The sequence below is a fragment of the Pogoniulus pusillus genome, chromosome 4 (genome assembly GCF_015220805.1).
Source record: "Pogoniulus pusillus isolate bPogPus1 chromosome 4, bPogPus1.pri, whole genome shotgun sequence".
NCBI classification, from domain to species: domain Eukaryota; kingdom Metazoa; phylum Chordata; class Aves; order Piciformes; family Lybiidae; genus Pogoniulus; species Pogoniulus pusillus.
This window is the reverse complement of record NC_087267.1, coordinates 45,233,796-45,254,376: the sequence shown is the minus strand read 5'-3', so window position 1 is coordinate 45,254,376 and position 20,581 is coordinate 45,233,796. Positions and strand designations below refer to the sequence as shown.

General features: G+C 46.7%; 1 protein-coding gene across 7 annotated transcripts in view; it reads left to right on the top strand.

The window, feature by feature from the left end:
- PLXNA4 (plexin A4) overlaps positions 1-20,581 on the top strand; it is a 611,173-nt gene that overhangs the window by 85,066 nt on the left and 505,526 nt on the right. The window contains exon 4 of one of the 7 annotated variants that reach the window (XM_064142732.1): positions 7,272-7,975. The exons of 5 other annotated variants lie outside the window; for them this stretch is intronic. In XM_064142732.1, the coding sequence (XP_063998802.1) occupies positions 7,272-7,319 (48 nt within the window). In that variant the 3' untranslated portion in view covers positions 7,320-7,975. One more of the 7 variants, XM_064142734.1, reaches the window with a different exon arrangement.

Below are 20,581 nucleotides of genomic sequence, written 5' to 3'. Positions count from 1 at the left end.
ATGTGGAGGTGATCTCAAGTCTTTATATCACTTCTGCCCTAAAGAAAAGCCACGGAATCATAGAATCAGCTGGGTTGGAAGAGACCTCCAAGATCATCCAATCCAACCTAGCACCCAACCCTGTCCAGTCAATTAGGCCATGGCACTAAGTGCCTTATCTATTTCTGAACACCTCCAGGGATGGTGACTCCACCACCTCCCTGGGCAGCCCATTCCACTGCCAATCACTCTCTCTGCCAACAACTTCCTCCTAACATCCAGCCTAGACCTCCCCTGGCACAACTTGAGACTGTGTCCCCTTGTTCTGTTGCTGGTTGCCTGGGAGAAGAATGATTCACCTACAATGGAGGTCAGTCTCATCTGGGATGTTTGACTTGGTAATTGTAGTGTCTCAGGGAAGACTCTAGAAGTCCAGGAGTCTCTGCCTGACTTAATTAATTTCTGATTGTTGAATTTGCAGGCTTTGTCCTGTTTTGTGTTAATAAATGTCTCTTTCATGCTCAATCCTATACCTGGGGCCATGCTCTTCTGGGGAATTGTCCAGCCATTGTCAGCCAATTCATCTGACAATTCATCTGAATTACCCCAGTCATTTCAGTCCTATTCACTCTGTGCCATCCATTATCATCACCTTTTTTCCCCACTACCATTAATATTACCCAAGCTCCTCTTCCCACTTTATTTTTCTCTCTTTTACCCTGGAAACTTTAACTGGGCTAGATATGTTAATTGGTGTCATTACCACAAACAGTCCTAGTCACCCCTGCAATTGGGGTGAACATTTCACGTTGCCATTTAAATAGTGAGGGGGTTTTCTCTTCTGCTTTAATGCTACTGACAGCCACTTGTGTTTAATTCATTTTGGTTTTGTTAGCAGGAGGAAGTTATCAGGATTGCATCATTAAAAATGCATGCTTGGGTTATTCATGTGTGCTTCATAGGTCTCTCTGTATGATCCATCATAATTCAGCATTAGCCAATGGGGATACCACGTGGAAAGGGTCTGGTGAACATACATATAATCCAATTACACCCATGACGTCACATTGATTGGACTCTTAATGACACCTCTAAGTTGTGCTGTTAACAAGGCTGGGCAAAATGAGACTTTCCACTCAGGCTGCCTGTGGATGGGAGCACAAGGTTTGTGTTACCACCCTGGATTTGTGAAAATTTGGGACTAACAGGACCAAGGAAGCTCCTTTGGAGAGGCTCAGCCAACAGAATTGTAGAATAGCAGGATTTGGAAGGGACTTCTGGACATAGAATCAGTCAGGGTTGGAAGGTATCACAATAATAATCTAGTTCCAACCCCTCTGCCGTGGGCAGGGACACCTTACCCTAGATCAGGCTACCCAGAGCCCCATCCAGCCTGGCCTTAAACACCTCCAGGGATGTGGCCTCAACCAGTCTGAGGAGCAGCACACCCAGGAGATGTCACTGTTCATGGCACTGGGCCAGGCTTTCAGAGATCTGCATGGGAGGCAGAAGAGCAGCTTCGGGCTTGCATTCCTGCACTGAGATACCTCAAGGTCCCTGCACAACACTAATTTGAGTGCAGCTAAATTAAGGTTCAGTTATGCAGTCACCAAAGGGAGAGGAAAAGGTGTGGAAGGGTTTATCACCCATCTCTTCCGCAAGAGCTCAAAGCAGGCTAAACACCCTCAGCTCCCTCAGCCTCTCCTCACAGGGCTGTGCTCCAGGCCCCTCACCAGCTTCGTTGCCCTTCTCTGGACACCTTCCAGCACCTCAACATCTCTCTTGAATTGAGGAGCCCAGAACTGGACACAGCACTCAAGGTGTGGCCTGAGCAGTGCTGAGTACAGGGGCAGAGTAACCTCCCTTGTCCACCTGGCCACACTGTTCCTGATGCAGGCCAGGATGCCATTGGCTCTCTTGGCCACCTGGACACACTGCTGACCCATATTCAGCTACTCTCTACCAGCACCCCCAGGTTCCTTTCTGCCTGGAACATTTCCACCCTTAATGATTCTATAAGTCACTAATTCCACCTTCCTTCCCTTGCTCTTCATTACAATCTTTCACCCCTTCAGTGAAATGAACCTCTTCTTTCCAGATTCTGCCCATGAGGTACATATGAGCAAGTGCCATTCTTGGGGTGCCTAGGTGGTACAGGACAGGCATTGGGTAACATTGCATGGTCCATTATGTTGGGCTCCCCCAGTAATGCATGTCCCTGATGCTCTGAGCGCTGTGGCATATGCTGGATGTCCCTGATGCTCTGAGCACTGTGGCATATGCTTCTGCCAGTTCTCTCCACTGCTCCTCTCTTGCTGGACCTTCATTTAACAACCAGAACTGGGCAGGAAAAGGGTGGAGGGAGAAAGCTGAGAGGTTGTAATGTACTTATTGTTGGTTGAGAAGACCACTGTCAGCTGGCAAAGGTAGAGATACATGGAGCTGGACCTGTAACTCTTTGGAAAGGACCAGTGCATGGTCCCTTACTGTTGTCAGTAGCTTCCTCTAGAGCCAGCCTCATCCCCACAGCATACCATCTTTGTGTGTCTTGCACAGCACCTTGCACACTTGGATGCTCAGTTCAGGTTGAGTGTGGTGGCACTGCTGCTTCTTGGCATTAATCAAGTGGATCAAGGATTGCTGATGCAGCTTTTCTTGATGCTCCTTTAAATAAAAAAATCCCCTAATTAAAAATAAGGAGCCTCAGCAGCCTTCACTGCCTCTCACTTCAGCATAGTTAATAATCCCCTGCTCTTTGTGAGTGCATCTCATGCACCCACGTGCCTCAGCACTTTTTGACCTCTTGTGAATTACAACCCAAGAATGACTTATCTGCATTTTAGAATAGAGTCATAGAATGGTTTAGGCTGAAAGAATCCTTTCAAGTTCATCTAGTCAAACACCTATGCCATGGACAGGAACTTCTCATGCTAGATCAGGTTGCTCAAAACCCCATCCAACCTGCCCTTGAATGTTTTCAGTGTTGGGGCATTAATAGCTCCTCTGGGCAACCTGTTCATCTATCTCTCCATCTTCCTTATATACAATCTTTTCCTTGTCTCCCATCTAAACTTATTCTGTCAAGGTAAAACCACTGCTCCTTGGCCTGTCACTATGGGACTTTGGACACTGGAATGGGCTGCCTGGGGACGTGGTGGAGTCGCTGTCCCTGGGGCTGTTCAAGGCAAGATTGGACGTGGCACTTGGTGCCATGGTCTGGCCTTGAGCTCTGTGGTAAAGGGTTGGACTTGATGATCTATGAGGTCTCTTCCAATCCTGATAATACTGTGATTCTGTGATACTGTGAATCTATTCCTCTATCTTTCTTTTGGGCCTCCTTTATATATTGAAAGGCCATCATGTGATGATCTTTTCTGCTTGAAGCACCCCAGCTATCTCTGTCTGCATTAGGGGAAATTGTGTAAGGAAAAGAATAAAAGGGTGAAGAAAACCTTTACTTGGAATAGGTTGCCTAGGGAGGTGTTAGTCACCATCCCTGGGGGTATTCAAGAAATGTGTGGACGTGGCATTTTGGGACTTGGTTTAGTGGCTGTGGTGGTCTTAGGTTGGCAGTTGGACTCAGTGATCTTAGAGGTCACAGAAACTTAATGAGAACTGGGCAGGAAAATCATAGAATCAACTAGGTTGGAAGAGACCTCCAAGATCATGCAGTCCAACCTAGCACCCGGCTCTATCCAGTCAACTAGACCATGGCACTAAGTGCTTCATCTATTTTTGAACACCTCCAGGGATGATGACTCCACCTCCCTGGGCAGCCCATTCCAACAGGCAATCACTCTTTCTATGCTCCAGCTGTCCCTGGAGCTGTTCAAGGCAGGATTGGACGTGGCACTTGGTGCCATGGTGTAGCCTGGAGCTCTGTGGTAAAGGGTTGGGCTTGATTATCTATGAGGTCTCTTCCAACCTTGGTGATACTGTCATACTCGGTGATACTGTCAATTTCTTCCTAATGTCCAACCTAAACCTGCCCTGGTCTTTTCCAGTCAAAAGAATGCTCTGATTTTATGATCATGGAAATAGTTTTCATGATGATGTATTTTCTAATGTGTTATCAATATATTTTGTGTGGCATGCATGATGTGGGTACCATTATGTGGTTTGGATGCAGATTGCTTAGTAAGACATCCACGTTTCAGCTAGAACTTCTCAAGCCCAGACAGTCATACAGAAGTATAGGCACAGCTATGAGCTAATTCACTCATTCATAAAGCTGACATCTGAAATGGGTCAGAATCACATCCTAAATGAATGTATGACTGCATCACAAGCACAGAGAATTCAAAACATCTCTGTTTGACATCAGACCAGGAGAAGAAGTGATCTGTGCTTCTGCTTCCTAGACTTTGTGCTTTGAAGCACATGAGCATTCAAACTACCAATCCTATTGATTTTCAATTACAGCTCAAATGGAAGTGGTTGCAGCTTTGTGTTAACCCTCAGGAGAATCTCCCTCCTCCCCCCCATCATCTCTAGTGAAGAGCAAGGGGCTGTGGGGGAGAAATCCTGCACTGCTCATGCTGACGTGGACCTGTGGTTATGTGGTTGGAACTCAGTCCAGAAATGGGTTTTACCACAGCCTGTTAAAATAACAAAATCCCTTTTTATGGGGATGGGGTGTTCATGGGGCTGCTGCTGGGGGCAATATCCAGATGAAGAAATCAGAGCTATAAATACAGAGTTATTGTGGCATGGCAGAAAGTTATTGTTGGCACATTGAGTTATTGTTGGTGTGAGTGTGGGGTATTTTTAAATGTGTGTGTAAGGAGACTTATTTTAAGTGGCAGCTGTGCTGAACCTTGCTGGCATGTGAGGAGTACTCCCAGCAGAGCTGGTTTAGCAGGCAGAAGGTAGACAAGAAGTTGGAAGCTGAAAAAATTCACACCCTTCCCTGATCTTTAGGTTGGTCAGTGTTTGCTAGTCTCTGCTACAGGCAGGTTGCTGTGACCTTAGCTCTGTGTTTTGAGGATGCTCTCCTTCTTGTATCTTAGCTCCTCATCAAAGCCAGGAAATGGGGGAGGGTGCCAGAGCACTGCAATAGGCTGCCCAGATAAGTTGTGGAGTTGCCTTCTCTGGTGATTGTCAAAAATCACCTTGGTGCAACCCTGTGCAGCCTGCCCCAGGTGGGGAGATTTAAGCTAGATATTAGGAAAAAAATATTCACAGTAAGAGTGATTTGCTGTTGGAATGGGCTGCTCAGGGAGGTGGTGGAATCACTGTCCCTGGAAGTGTTTACAAAAAGACTGGATGTGGCACTTAGTGCAATGGTTTAGTTGATTAGATGTTGTTGGGTAATCAGTTGGACTTGATGATCTCCAATGTCTTTTCCAATCTGATTAATTCTGTGATTCCCCTGACTGGACTGGATGATACCTGAAGATCCCTTCCAACTCCTACAATAGAATCATAGAATGGTTTAGGTTGGAAGGGACCTCAAGGATCATCCATTTCCAACCCCCTGCCATAAGCAGGGACACCTCCTGTTAAAAGAGGTTGCACAGGGCCTCATCCAACCTGGCCTTGAGCACCTCCAGGAGAGGAGCATTGGCAACCTCCCTGGGCAACCTGTGCCAGTGTCTCACCGTTGTGTGAAAGAAGTCTGTTATCTCGGATGGAGATGCAAAGGAGTTAAATCGTTTGTGGAGACAGGTGAAGATGGTGGCACTTTTCTGCAAAACAAAGATCTGAGGATGAGAATTCCCAGCAACCTGGCCAAGAGCTAAAATGATTTGCATGAGATTTGGATTCATTAAGATCAGGTTGAATGGGACTGTGAACAACCTGATGTAGCTGCAGATGTCCCTTCTGAGTGTGGAGGTGTTGGACTAACATGAGAGTGGTCATGCATTGAAGCAGGATTCCCATAAAGGTGGTGGAGTCTCCATCCCTGGAGGAGTTAAGCATCTAGACATGGCACTTTGAGACATGCTGTACTGCATGTGGTGGTGTTATGTTGGTGGTTGGACTTGATGGTGTTTTCCACCTGAACTGATTAAATGATTTTATGACTAGATGACCTATTGGACTTTATCTGCCCTGAACCACATCTCGGTCCCTGCATCTATCCTCTGCTTCCAGACCAATGTGTGTTTGTTCCTTCAGCTCTACATGAGAGTCACTGACTGTTATTTATAACACCCTGCTGATCTCCTGCCTGCAACTGGGCAGCTGGAACCAGTGTTGGGTTACCATCGCCTGCTCCCTTCCCCGCTCCTCGGTGCTGTATCAGAGGCTGCCGCAGGGCTGGATTTCAGGCTGAGGTGGGGTGATGACCCCGAGCCGGCGCTGCCTCCAGCCATGGGGTACTGTTCTCATTCTCGTTTTCCCCTCAGGGCAGAGCCTGCAGTGAATGAATTGCAGCAAGGCTGTGAGGTATATGCTGGAGGATGGTCTTTTGTAAGGATGAAGGACAATCATCTCCAAGGCAGTTTTGTACCTTTACTCCTTTTCTGGTTATCTTCAGCTAAAACAAAGTTAACTAAATATTAATGTTATTGAAAATATCTCTCATGTGTGGGCAGGGTCTCTTGTGTGAGCAGGATGTTGCCCTCTTGAAAGCCTGCAGAACTCTTTGGGGTGCCACAAATAAATGCTAAGGTAGGGGAGGAACCTCAGCTAAAATGGAAACAGGGTCCTCGTGGTGGTGAAGGTAGCAGGCTGCTCTGAGCTGGCAATTTTATCTCACTTATTCTCCCTAGGGAGGATCAAACAGCCCTACCTGCTGCTTTCCCATCCCTTATCAACAGCATCAGGCATTATCACGTTGGTTATATCTCCTCCTTACAGTGCTGACATGAGAGGACATCTCCCAGGGTTGTTGACAGGATAAAAAGTAGGAAATTAGCAAAGCCTTAACACAACTCTCTGTGACTCTTTCCTCTCCAGTCTGAACAGCAGCTCCGCTGTGTTTTGGAGCAATAAGAGTGATGGTGACCACACTCCCTACTGCTGCGTGAGTATCTGCTCATCAGGAGCATGCACTGGAACAAGCTGCCCAGTGCAGTGCTGGAGACTCTGTGCCTGGAGGGATTTGAAAGGCATGTCGATGTGGTGCTGAGGGATGTGGTTTAGTGGTGGACTTGGCAGTGTTGGCTAACGGTTCGAGATCATAAAGGTCTCTTCCAACCAAAATGCTTCTGTGATTCTAAGCAAACTCTTCTCTCATGCTTTAGTACCACTGGCAGTAATCAGAGGCCAGTGGCCAGACTAATAAGGAAGAACAGATGATATTTTTTCTTGTTTGGGAGGCTGAGAGCACATTTCTTTCTTTCCAGGCTGAGTGTGCATGTGAGGAGCGGTGTGCTGGGGTAATGGAGGTGTAGAAGGGTTACAGATTGATTACATGACCCCTCTCTGTGCTTACTGAGTCGCAATTGGAAACAGCTCCTCGCAGTGGCTTTGCTTCAAACCTTTCTGCTTGTAGCTGACTCTGCATCCCGGTGGGAGGCCCTGACTTTCCAGAAGAGGCGGCTACAAGCTGGCCTGAGTTATAACCTTCCCTCCCTGCCCCTCCTGAAGCTGTATCACTCCCTGGAAGAGCAACGTTACTGCTGTGCGCTCCTTTCTCCCCCACCACATCGGTGAAATGCCCTTTGTAAAGCTCTGAGCTTTTGTTTTTTGCATGAGCTGAGTTGGGGTGAACTTGGTGAGACTGCCAGAACATCATGAATAAGTTAGGAGGAAAGCTGCACTCAATGCTGGGAGCACACAGAGGCAGAGAAAGCAGGCTTGGTGCTCAACCAGCCAGACGAGCGCCTGTGTGGTGGTGCTTTATACTCTCCTTAGATGATTGGTGGAGTCTTCACTGATCCTGAGTTTCTGCAAGTCAGGTCTGATTTCAAATGAGTGGACTGCAGATCTCTTTGATCTCACCTCTATTTGTTTTAGTGGACCATCCCAATGGTCCAAGATCTTGAATCATAAAATCATTGAGGTTGGAGATGACCTGCAAGATCATCAGTTAAGTTCAATCATCAACCCAGCACCATGACATGCATTAAACCATGTCCCAGAGTGCCATGTCCACGTGCTGGTTTTCTATTTCAGATTTCTAGGGATGGTGACTCCCTGGGCAGCCTGTTCCAATGTCTGACTACTCTTTCAGGAGAGAAATTTCTCTTCATTTCCAATCTAAACCTTCCCTGGTACAGCCTGGGGCCATTCTCCTTTCATCCTATCACTTGCTACTTGAGAGAGGAGATCAACTCCTACCTTGCTGACATAAGAGGACATCTCCCAGAGTTGTTGACAGGATAAAAAGTAGGAAATTAGCAAGTCCTCCACACAAGTCCCTGTGACTCCAATCTGAACATAAGGTCCACTGTGTCTTGGAGCAGTAAGAACAGTCAAAGTGACCACTCTCATCCCTACTGCATGAGTATCTGCTCATCTGGAGGAGTGGTTGAGTCTCCATCCTGGAGCTGTGTGGGTGTGATGCTGAGGGATGTGGTTTAGAGGTGACCTAACAGTATTGGGTTAACAGTTGGACTTGATGATCCCAAAGGTCTGTGATTCTCTTTGGAGCACAGAAATGAAATCCTAGAAATTGTCAAGAGGACTTTTCTGCTCTGTGTTAGAAGAGCAGGTCACTCCAAGCCAGTGAGCAGAGAAGATTGCATCTCTCTGCACAAAGCTGGTAAGACACTTTTTGCAAGGTGCTGCAGAGTAACATAACCTCTGATGAGGGTCTGCAGACAGCAACCCGCAAGGTCCAAGGCTTTGCCACAGCGGGAAGTGACTCATCCTTGGGCTGATGTGTGACAACTGCTGGTCTTGAGGCAGGACACCAGTAATAGCACTTAAAAATTAGCCTCTTTGGTGGTCATTTCCTGAAGAGCAGCAGAGGCTGGGCATTAAGCATGTCTTGCCTATAAGTGCCTCCACCAGAACCATTAGAGAGACGTTGCATAAAGCAGACACGTCTGAAGGGATTTGTTAGCAGAGACACCGCAATGCGTGCTCCTCCTGCTGCTTCCTCTGCCTTTGTTCTGGAGGCAACAGTTGCTTTTCTGGGTTGGGTTTAGTTTTGTTTTGGGTTTTTTTTTTTTGTAAGTGCTTTTCTGATGGCTGCTTTACATTCTGTTCTGCCTGGTGGAGAAGCTGACTCAGCAGCTCAGCTCAGCTCCCAGCCGCTGCTCAGAGGAATTTGCACTGGGTTTGTTTGTTATTTCGAGAGCAGCCAGTTGGGCTCAGCTATTAATTGACACGCAGGAAATGTCTCCTGGACTTTTGAGCTCACCAAACTCGTTGCTGAGACCTTGCTGTCCAGGGGGGAAAACTCATGAGAAACTTGGTTTTGAGTGATTAGCAGACAAAACAGAATTTCAGTGTAAATGTCTCTTGACATCAGGAGGAGCTGGGTGTGCTGGTGGGCAAGTTCATCATAAAACATCAGTTTGCACTTGTGGCCAATAAGGCAGATGGTCTCATGGGTTGTGTTAATAAGAGTGTGGGAAAAAGGTCAGAGGAGACTCTTTGCCTGTATTCTGCCCTGGGGTAGTGAGTCCAGTTTTGGACTCCCTAGTTTGAGAGACAGGGAAGTAGGTTAGAGAGTTGAGTGCAGAGCCATGAAAGTGCTGAGGGGACTGGAGCATGCCTTTTACAAGGAGGTGCTGAGAGACCTGGAGTTCAGATTGGAAAAGGAAAGGCTAGGAAAGAGTGTCCTTAGTGCTGTTCAGTACCTAAAGGATGGAGGTCATGAGATGGGGCTGGGCTCTTTTCATTGGTAGCCAATGATGAGACAAAGGGCAATGGGTACAAACTAGAACACGGGAGATATCATTTGCACTTGAAGAAAAGCTTTCCTGTGAGGATACAGAGCACAGGCTGCCCAAAGAGCTTGTGAAATCACCTCTGTAGACTTGCAAAACCCTCCTGGACATGTTCCTGTGCAACTTGACCTAACCAAATCTCCTTTAGCAAGGAGGTTAGACTAAATGACTCCTGAAGTTCCTTTTCAACCCCTATCGTTCTGTGAGGTGTCAAACAGAATCATTTTGATGGGAAGAGACCTTTAAGATCATCAGGTCCAACTGATTACTGAGTGGTGACCATGTTTTAAATAGTTTATAGCTTTCTTCTCCTGGGCATAGCACCTACAAAAGCTCCACTGTGAGATGCACACAGAGCGTGGCTGTGTGTGAAGGAGGTAGCTCTATAATTACACCTACGGAGGAAGAGATCTGTCTGTATTTATTTTTAAGTGTGTCATATATATATGTGTGTGTGTGTATTTAAAGGAAGGTTTTTACACAGATGGATCCTCTTTTAGGTCACATTTCAATAATAATTACAGTTTCTGTTGTGGCAGTTCCATTTTATTTTCTCTTATTTTGCTTTAGCTGCCTCTAATAACTGCTAATTTTCCAGCCGGAAAGGTCATGGCACAGAAGGGAATAAACACATCATAAACTGGATGGAGTAAATAAATCCACTCCCCAGTAGCAGCAGTAATGAGCACAGTGAGGGTTGCAAGGATTGGAGAAGCATCCTTGTCACTAATCCCTAGCACAAATATAGGCTTGGAGAGAAGTGGCTTGAGAGCAGTCTTGAGGAGGAAGGACTTAGAGGTGTTGGTTGATGGAAAAACTCAACGTGAACCAGTGGTGTGGCATTTGCAGCCCCAAAAGCCTGCATCAAAAGAACTCTGACCAGCAGGATGAGTGAGGTGATTCTTCCCCTCTACTCTGCTCTTGAGAGACCTCCTCTGGAGTATTACATCCAGGTGCAGTGCCAGGACATCAAACTTCTGGAGCTGGTCCAGAGGGTTGTTGTGAAGATGATCAGAGGACTGGAGCACATCCCCTATGGGTATGGGCTATGAGAGTTGGGTCTGTTCAACCTAGGGGAGACCAGGTTCTGGAGACAGCTGATAGGGCCCTTTCAGGTACTGAAAAAACATGAGGGAACTGGGGAGGGAATTGCTACAAAAGCTGCTTGTGGTGGGATGAGAGGGAATGGCTTGAAGCTGGAAGAGACTGGACATTATGAAGAGATTCCTTAAAATGAGTGTGGTGAGACCCTGGAGCAGATTGTGGATGCCCCCTCCCTGGAGGTGTTCAAGGCCAGATTGGACAGAGCTTTGAGCAACCTGAACTAGTGGAAGATGTCCCTGCCCATGGCAGGGTGTTGAGAACTAGATAATCTCTAAGGTCTCTTCCAACCCAAATCCTTCTGTGATTCTGAAGTTCTTGTGATAGGAATTAGTGGCAATTGTGTAATGAAAGATCAAACCACAGTAGTTGTGCCAAGTGTCTTTTATGTGGAATTAAGTTACCACTAAATGCAGTAGAACTGCAGGTCTCTTTTCATAAGGTGTGACACACTGTTAGTCTCTGATGCTACCTTAACCAGCTCTACTGGTGCCTGTAGCTTTGATTTGTGAAGTGGAGATTATTCTTCCTCTGTACTCAGCACTGGTCAGGCCACACCTTGAGTGCTGTGTCCAGTTCTGGGCTCCTCAATTCAAAAGAGATGTTGAGATGCTGGAAGGTGTCCAAAGAAGAGCAATGAAGCTGGTGAGGGGCCTGGAGCACAGCCCTGTGAGGAGAGGCTGAGGGAGCTGGGGGTGTGCAGCCTGCAGAAGAGGAGGCTCAAGGCAGAGCTCATTGCTGTCTGCAGCTCCCTGAAGGGAGGCTGTAGCCAGGTGGGGTTGGGCTCTTCTCCCAGACAACCAGCAATAAAACAAGGGGACACAGTCTCAAGCTGTGCCAGGGGAGGTCTAGGCTGGATGTTAGGAGAAAGTTGTTGGCAGAGAGAGTGATTGGCATTGGAATGGGCTGCCCAGGGAGGTGGTGGAGTCACCTTCCCTGGAGGTGTTGAAGCCAAACCTGGCTGAGGCACTTAGTGCCATGGTCTGGTTAATTGGACAAGGCTGGGTGCTAGGTTGGACTGGATGATCTTGGAGGTCTCTTCCAACCTGCTTGATTCTATGATTCTGTGCTTCCCATCCTCCCTGCTGTTGTGTTTGAGTGTTATGTGTCTGCTGAGCTTTTCCCCAAGATTATTGCCTGGACTTGGGATGCACTGGGTGGGAAATCAATCTGCACTTAACCCAGCTCCTTGTGCCATAAACCCCCAGCTCTGATTGCTTTTGGAGATAGGAGACAAGCCTTGGATGGACTCAATATTCCCAAAATCTTCCTCTAAAACTTCTAAGTGAGACAATTATTTTAGCTTTGTTTATTTTAGACTCTGGTTTGAAGAAAATTTGATAGCCCACAGAGGGTTGGAGCTGAGCAGCTGCTTGGTGTAGGAAAATTTAGAGCAAGTCTTTGACAAATACTTCCAGGGATGGAGCCTGTAGCTGGGGACAGAGTTGAGCTTGTGGATGAGCTGATAGCTGTGCCAAGGATTAACTGGAGAGGGAAGGTAATCCCAAGCCGACAAGTGGGATAGCCTGAGCTTGTGGGGTGGAAAGCCCATCTCAAAGTGAGGGATTTGACTCCTGAGGTGCCAACACCTTCACAGCAGAGCAGCTTATTTTGGATGTGTGTCTGGGTTGCATGTAGCAGTTGTGTTTATTTTAACTGAGTGGGTAAAATCCTGGTTCCATTGTAAATGGTGTCATGGAAGAGAGGTGGTTTGCAGGTTGTGGTAGAGTAAACCACCAGTTTTCAGAAGGCTCTTTGTGGGAGGAGGGGTATGGATTTTTCTTCCTCACCTGTTTCCATCCTGCTTTCTGCACCACTGCTTACAGCTCAGTTAGCTCTGCTGTGGTGTTAGGAATTTCTTTTTTCCCCCTTTGAACTCCTCCCCACCAACTGTGCTGGCTCTTGAGGAAATAAAGCATGGCCTGACACATTTGTGTCTGCACATCTCCTCATGCATGGCTGGGCTTCTCACACCTACCTGCCGGGAAGAGCAGACGTGGGAACAGCTTTGTTTGCTGCTTGGCTCTCTCTGCTTGTGGAATGTGATCCTGCTCCAAGCCCTCTGGAGTTGTCACATTGGTGTGAGACAGGAAAGATCCTTTGCTTCAAGACGGGGCAATGGGATGGGAGGAGAGTTGACATAGCATTTCAGGGGCTACTGGTTGACCTAGTTGCTTAGTCATAAGTTTGGTCTGTCAAAGATGTTTCTGCAGGTCAGATAGAGGATACAATTGGGACAGCTCTGAACTTGTCCTGCCCACACATCTCTGATCAGACTCAGTCATACTTGATTCATCATCTCGTCATCTGACTGGGTTGATGGAGTGGTTTGGAGTGGTTGGATGTCTCTTTGGACAAGACCATCATGCTTCTGACTCTTGTGACTGGTCTTTTCTCAGTGTTCCATAAGTAATACCTTAACACTGTCTTAAGGGACCTTTTTTCATGCAAAGAACCTCCTGGATTTATCCTGGATGATGATGAGGGCTTTGAGCAGGTGGGAGGCAGTGTAGTAGAAACTCCTGAGCATCCCATCAGGGGAGCCCTTGAGTTCTGGCCTTTCACCCTCTCCCTTGCAAGCTCATGAAGTGGTGGGGTTTGGAAGGGACCTCTAGAGGTCACCTAATCCAGTGTTCCTATTTACACAAGATCCAGTTGCATGGGATCACCAGTAGGTAGATCTTGAAAGTCTCCAGATAAGGAGACTCTCCAGTCTCTCTGGGTAGTCTGTTTCAGTGAACCAAGGCCCTTGCAGAGAAGAAGTTTGTCTTCAAGTTCAAGCAAAACCTCCTGTGGTGTAGTCTGTAACCACTGTCCATTGTCTGGGCAACAATGAAGAGAGTCCATTCCCATCCTCATGACCTCTGCTCTTCAGATGATATTCACACATTGATAAGATATTCTTTTGGAAGCTGAGGAGCTATAGCATCTCATCATAAGGGAGACACTTCACTCCTCTCAGCATCTTTGTGGCCTTCTGTGGGACTCTCTCTAGTAGTTCCCTGTCCCTTTTGAACTGGAGTGCCCAGGGTGGGACCCAGTACTCCAGATGTGGGCTCACTAGGGCAGAGTAGAGGGGGAAGGGAACCTTCTTTGATCTGCTGGCCACACTTTTCAATGCACGTGTCATTGTTTGAAAGCTGTGACTGGCAGTGCTGCTGTGTGTCCTGTGCTAGCACTGCTGACTTACTTTGGTAATCCATCCCAAGACCAGCATTTAAAATTAATTCAGTTACAGAGACCTCATCATTCATTTATGAAGGAGTTTTAGAAAGAGCTGCACACAGAGCATCTCTGTGTCCACTCTGCTATGGATGGGGTTTGTTTCTACCTGGGTATTGGTGCTTGTGGTGTCTCCTGGCCTGTGGTGGGCAGCACCTGGGGTCTTCAGACTCAAGTACCTGTTCAGTGGCAATGTTCTTTTAGAATGAGATGTGATGTTCCTGGATCAAAGTCAGATCACATCCTTAGGGCAGCACAGTGCAGGGATTCTTCATGGGTGTGCAAAGGCATATGTGCAGTCACCAGTAAAGCTCACCTCTTGTATGTGCCCTTGAGTGACAGACCCAAATTTTCTTTGTATTTCCAGCTAGCTTTGTGACCAAAGCTTTATCTGACTTTCTTAGAGGAATGAATTCAGCTGCCAGTGGATTTTAGCTTTGTGTCCTTGTTCCCACTGACTTCCTGCCATTCAGCCCTCCAGATTTTACAGTGGGAAGCACTCTGGGGTAAATTGCCTTGAGTTAGACAGTGTTGGCCACCACTTTGGGCAGAGTTCTGACCCTTACTGGGTGAAAATATTCCTAACTGCTCCATTTAAATGAAATGGGCATGCACAGTACACACAGAAAGTGAGGAAAGTGATCTGATCATCTGCTCCACCCACAAGAGGAACACAGTCATCACCAGAGCAAGAGTTCTTCACTGGATGATCTTGGAGGTCTCTTCCAACCTGGCTGATTCTATGATTCTCTCTCTTTGTCTTCTGTGTCCACATTGAGTCTGTAGCAGTCTTGTCTGTTCCTGTGATCAGCAAGAGGTTTTTCCTTGCTAGGGTTTGGGCTCGTAGCATTCAACGAGTTGGAGCATGCATCTTCAGCTTTCAGATGTAGTGGGAGAACTGCTCTGGTTCTGTACTGTGGTGGAGGTTGAATTTTCTGGGCCTTGGAGAACTTCCCTGGCTGTATGAGTATGACCCTTCATGCCTGGCACTCTCTGAAACTGGGTAAATGTGCTTTGTAAGTGAAGGTCCACCAAACATCAACAGACTGACCACATGACCTCATGGGCAAAGCTACCTAAAAAGTGACTTCTGGACCATTTTGTCTCAAATACACTTCTCTTGTGGTGGGTTGAGGTTGTCAATTAACCCTCCGAGCTCTGTGCAGTCTCCAGGGTAAAGGATATGGAGTAGATTGCTGAGCCCAGCTTATGGTGGCAACTGCTGCCATTCCATCTCCCTAGAGATTACCTGGCAGGGAGCTGTTCCTGGGCTCTCTTGTTTTCCTTCCTTATAGCTGACTTGAAACCTATTTTGGCAGGCCTAGTGAGGCAGAAAATAACTTGCTGCTTCCCAGCTGTTGCATCCCTTGACCCCAGTTAGAATATGGTGCCTGTAGAAGTGTCAGCTCCTTACTTTCTCTTTGCTCTCCATTCCCATGACCAAAATTCCCATTGAAAGGATGACATTCGAATCCTTCACAGGGTAGAAATCACTACTGACCAAATAGGGTACTTCTTTTCAACAGCTCATGACCTCATAGCTGAATAGAATAGAATCAACCAGGTTGGAAGAGACCTACAACATCATCAAGACCAACCTAGCACACAGCCCTATCCAGTCAACCAGACCATGGCACTAAGTGCCTCATCCAGGCTTTACTTGAGCACTTCCAGTGATGGCAACTCCACCAGCAACCTGGGCAGGCCATGCCAATGACAAATCACTCTCTCTGTGAAGCTTTGGAGGGATGAGTGAGTCCATGGAACATAGCTATGGGATTCAGAACCACCCATGACTGGGGTTGTTTGGTCTTGAGAAGAGGAGACTGAGGGGAGGTCTCATTGACCTCTGCTACTCCCTCAAAGGAGGCTGAAACAAGGCAGGTGTCAGTCTCTTCTTACAGCAATTGCCAGGACAAGATGAAATGGCTTCAGCTTGTGCCAAGGGAGGCTGTGATTGGATATTAGGAAAACTTTCTTCACAGAAATGATTGTCAGGCATTGGAGCAGCCTGTCCAGGGAGGTGGTGGAGCACTGTCCCTGGAGGTATCGGAAAGATGAGAGGACAAGGTGCTTAGGGATATGGTTTAATGGTAGCAGCTTAGCAGTTGTGGTGGGATTGTGAGATCTAAGCAAGAAGTTTGACTGCATGATCTCAAATGTCTCTTCAAATCTCAACTGGTCTATGATTGTATGAGACAGCACCAGTTCCTTTATTACTCCATATTCCTGCCTTCCACATGCAGGATCCATTAGAAGCTTCCCTTCCTGGGACTTACTGGATTGCAGTGTCCTCCTGTTATCTCTTCCCTCAGAACTGGGGAGACCACATCTTCATTATTGTGTTCAGTTTTGGTGCTCTCACTACAGGAAAGACATGGATGTGCTGGAGCAGGTCCAGAGCAGTGTAACAAGCCAGTCTGGAGAACAAGTCTTGTGAGAAGCAGCTGAGGGAGCTGTGGTTGTTTTGGCTGGAGAAGAGAGACCACAAGAGAATATCACTTTGCTCTCTACAACTCTCCTAAAGGAGGTTGGAGCATCTCTTTTCTCCAGTACCAAGTGTCAAGTTGTGCTGGGGGAGGTCTAGGCTGGATGTTAGGAGGAAGTTGTTGTCTGAGTGTGTGATGGGCATTGGAATGGGCTGCCCAGGGAGGTGGTGCAGTTGCCGTCCCTGGAGATGTTGAAGCAAAGCCTGGCTGAGGCACTTAGTGCCATGGTCTGGTTGATTGGGTAGGGCTGGGTGCTAGGTTGGACTGGCTGAGCTTGGAGGTCTCTTCCAACCTGGTTGATTCTATAAATTCTGTGATTTCTGTGATGAAAGGAAATGACCTCACATTGGAACAAGGGAGATTTGGGTTGAACACTGGAAGGAACTTCTTCACTGAAAGGGTTCTCAGACACTGGAAGAGGCTCCCCATGGGAGCAGTTGAATTCCTACCCCTGCAGATATTTAAAAGATGCAGAGATGTGGTGCTGAGGGACATGGTTCAGCTCTGGACTTGGTAGAGCTGGGTAATGGTTGGACTTTAAGGTCTTTTTTGGCATACATGATTCTGTGAGAACTCCTGAACTCTCCCAGGACAAGAAAGCAGAGAACAGGGCTAGGCTTGTGCATGAGATGTGTCTAAATTTTGCTGCCATTGAGTTGAATGTTAAGTTGTTGGCACTGGACGCCAGACACGTTTCAAACTGCAGCTGCTTTGCACTCTCTGATGCACAACCTCCCATCAGGCTATCTGTGTGTGATTCAGCAGGATGAGTGGAGGACAGGGCTCCAGACTGACTCATTCAGTCTTTTCCCACTGCTGCTGTCATTCAAGTGGAAATCTCAGAAGATAGTAAAAAGCTTCAAGCATGTTAAAGATGCCAGGCTTTAAGTGCATATGAATAACTCCAGAGCTCATTTGGAACCCGGAGAATGGAGGTAGGCTTGCTGTGATCTTATTGCCTCTGCCTGTGCAGGGTATCAAGCTCCTTCACAGAAGTGTCTCCAAAGTGGTTATGGTGACCATGTGCTCTTCTAAATCTCTAATACTTAGGGGACTATTGTGTAGACTTGCATTAGCCTGCACATCTTATGTAATCACTGAGGACAACCCTGGCCTTGACTTTCTCACCCCAGTGATTCATTCACAGAGAGAGTGATTGGCATTGGAATGGGCTGCCCAGGGAGGTGGTGGAGTCACCATCCTTGGAGGTGTTGAAGCAAAGCCTGGATGAGGCACTTAGTGCCATGGTCTAGTTGATCAGCTAGGGCTGGGTGCTAGGTTGGACTGGATGAGCTTGGAGGTCTTTTCCAACCTGGTTGATTCTATGACTTCATCTGACTCTGGGTATTGGCTGCATTATACAGGTGCTTGCTTGGACGCAAGAGTAAAGTTTCAGAAACCCTTCAGTGCTGGAGGAGAAAAGATCCTGCTGGAAATCCAGTCAGCTGTGGTCAGAAAGCTGTTATATCAGTCTTTTGACTGTAAGTAAACCATCAAACCAAACCCACAAAAACTACCACCACCAAGAATAAAAATCCAAACCACAGAAAAGAAAACCCCTTCCTATTGTCATGTAACAGCAACAAGTATTTTGTGTGTTAAACACCAGCAGCCACTGACACATGCAAGTTGCAAAAGAGGCAAGTAAAACACAGCTTTCTCTTTTGTTATTTCTGTGTAAGAAATATATGGTGTGCTAGGACAAGTGGAAACAGCCTTAGGTGCTACTAGAGGAGGTTTATCTTGGACATGAGGAAAAAAATTCTTCACCCAAAAGGTTGTCAAGCCCTAGAAAAGACTGCTCTGGGAAGTGGTGGAGTCCCCATTCCTGGAGGGAATGTGTAGCCATGTAGATGTGATGCTGAGGGACACAAGTTAGTGGTGGTGTGGCTGTGCTGGGTAAATGGTTGGATTGGATGACCTAGAAAGTCTCTCTCAACCCAGATAATTCTATGATTCTGTGCTGTACTTGCTCAGATCTGAGTAAGTTTTTAATATGAACAATGTGGGCAATAAGTGAGTGACAGTGATTGAGCTGTGGTGGCTTCATGCAGAAGAGACTTGTCTCAGCGGTTGAAATGAATGGCAGCTGAAGATCTGCTCAACAATTTGTACCATCAGATAGGAAAAAACTAGTAGGATGGAGTGGAGCTTTCAGAGCAGATCAGTCTCTTCCTTTGTTTTGTCTGGACTCTGCAGTTGCATGTTAAGTATTTTGCCTCTGGGAGGGACCATGCAGTGCCAGTGGAGGAAGGATGCCAGCATGAAGGCCAGTGGCATCCTGTCTTGTGTCAGGAGTAATGGGGTCAGTAGGATTAGGGATCTGATTGTCAGTCTTTACTTGACGTTGGTGAGGCCAGACCAGGAATACTGTGTTCAGTTTTGGATCCTTCACTACAGGAAGGATGTTGAGTTGCTGAAGAGTCTCCAAAGAAGGGTGAATGGCTGGTGAATGGCCTTGAACACAAGTCATATGAGGAACAGCTGAGGGAACTTGGGACTGTTTAGCATTCAGAAGAGGAGGCTGAAAGGAGACCTCATCTTCTACAACTACTTCAAAGGAGGTTGGGGTGAGTTGGAGGTCAACCTCTTCATACATACAATAAGTAACAGGACAAGAGGAAATGGGCTCAAGTTGTGCCAAGAGAGGTTCAAGTTGGATGTTAACCCTTTCTTTGAAGAAAAATTGCCTATCAGAAACTGGAATAGGCTGCTCAGGGAGGTGGAGTCACCATCCCTGCATGTGGATGTGGCACTGAGGGATGTGGTTTAGTGGTAGCAGCTTAGCAGGAGTGGTGGGATTGTGGGCTCTAGGCAAGTGGTTGAACTGGAGGATCTCAAAAGTCTCTCCCAAACTTAGTGCCATGGTCTAGTTGACTGGATAGGCCTAGGTGGTGGATTGGACTGGATGATCTTGGAGGTCTCTTCCAAGTTGGTTGATGCTATGATTCAACAGTTCTATGACTCTATTCTATGAAGAATGTTCAGAAACTCCCCTTTTATTCTTACCATCTTCCCTAGAGATTATAACCTGAGACAGAGGAGAGCTGCTCTTGCAAGTAGTGCTGTCAACAACCCCCTGCCTTTGCTTTCTCTATGGAGGAGTTGGAATAGAGTGAAAAATTGTACTGGTGTTCCTTTTACAGAAGATAAGCTTTAAGATGAATTTCTTTTTCTGTGGCTGACACTAATCAAGGGAATTTTTTTTCCTCTTAAATAAGAAAATAACTGTCTAAGCTCCAGCTTTATTTTAACCTGAAAAATGTCATTGGCTTGACAATAGTTGGCAAAAAAAGAAGGATTTGTGGGTGAAAACCTAATGAATGGCTCCAAAGTTGATTAAGAAGGAGGGGGAGATGCTAAGTCAAAAGTTTTCTATCTAGAAAATAGTGATTTATTATCCAGCTATCTTTTGCAAATGACAAAATAACTAATTAGATGCAATTCATCATCAGACCTTCTAGCTGCCACTGGAGTAAGTTGAGAGATTTTATGAACACAGGCTCAAATTCTGCACTAAATGTAGTGTGCACTGAGAGTTAGGCCAATGCACTGAGATGCTGGGAAAAGCTTTAACAAGATTCTGAATTTTTGCCCCCCCGTGGAACGTTTTTCTGTTCCTAATGAAGGATTTGAAAAGGGCATTTTAGAATGGTGCTTTATACAGTAGCAGTCTCTTCCCCATAAAATATCAGCTGTAATAATTATATTTATGCAGATCCAGAGGCACAGAGAGATTAAAGGACTTTCTCAAGGTCAGACAGTGAGGCAGAACCAGTGAATGAATGTGAATTTTGGTTCAGGGGCTATGGTATAGATGAGTACTTCTGCAATCTCCAAAGGCAGGTGCACTCAATTTTTCTGAGGCAGCATCTCCTAACCTCCAGAGATGGTGACTCCACCTGCCTGGGCAGCTTGTTCCAATGCTTGACCAATGATCATAGAATAATACAACTGCTGAGGTTGGAAGAGACTTTTGAGACCTTCATGTCCAACTGCTTG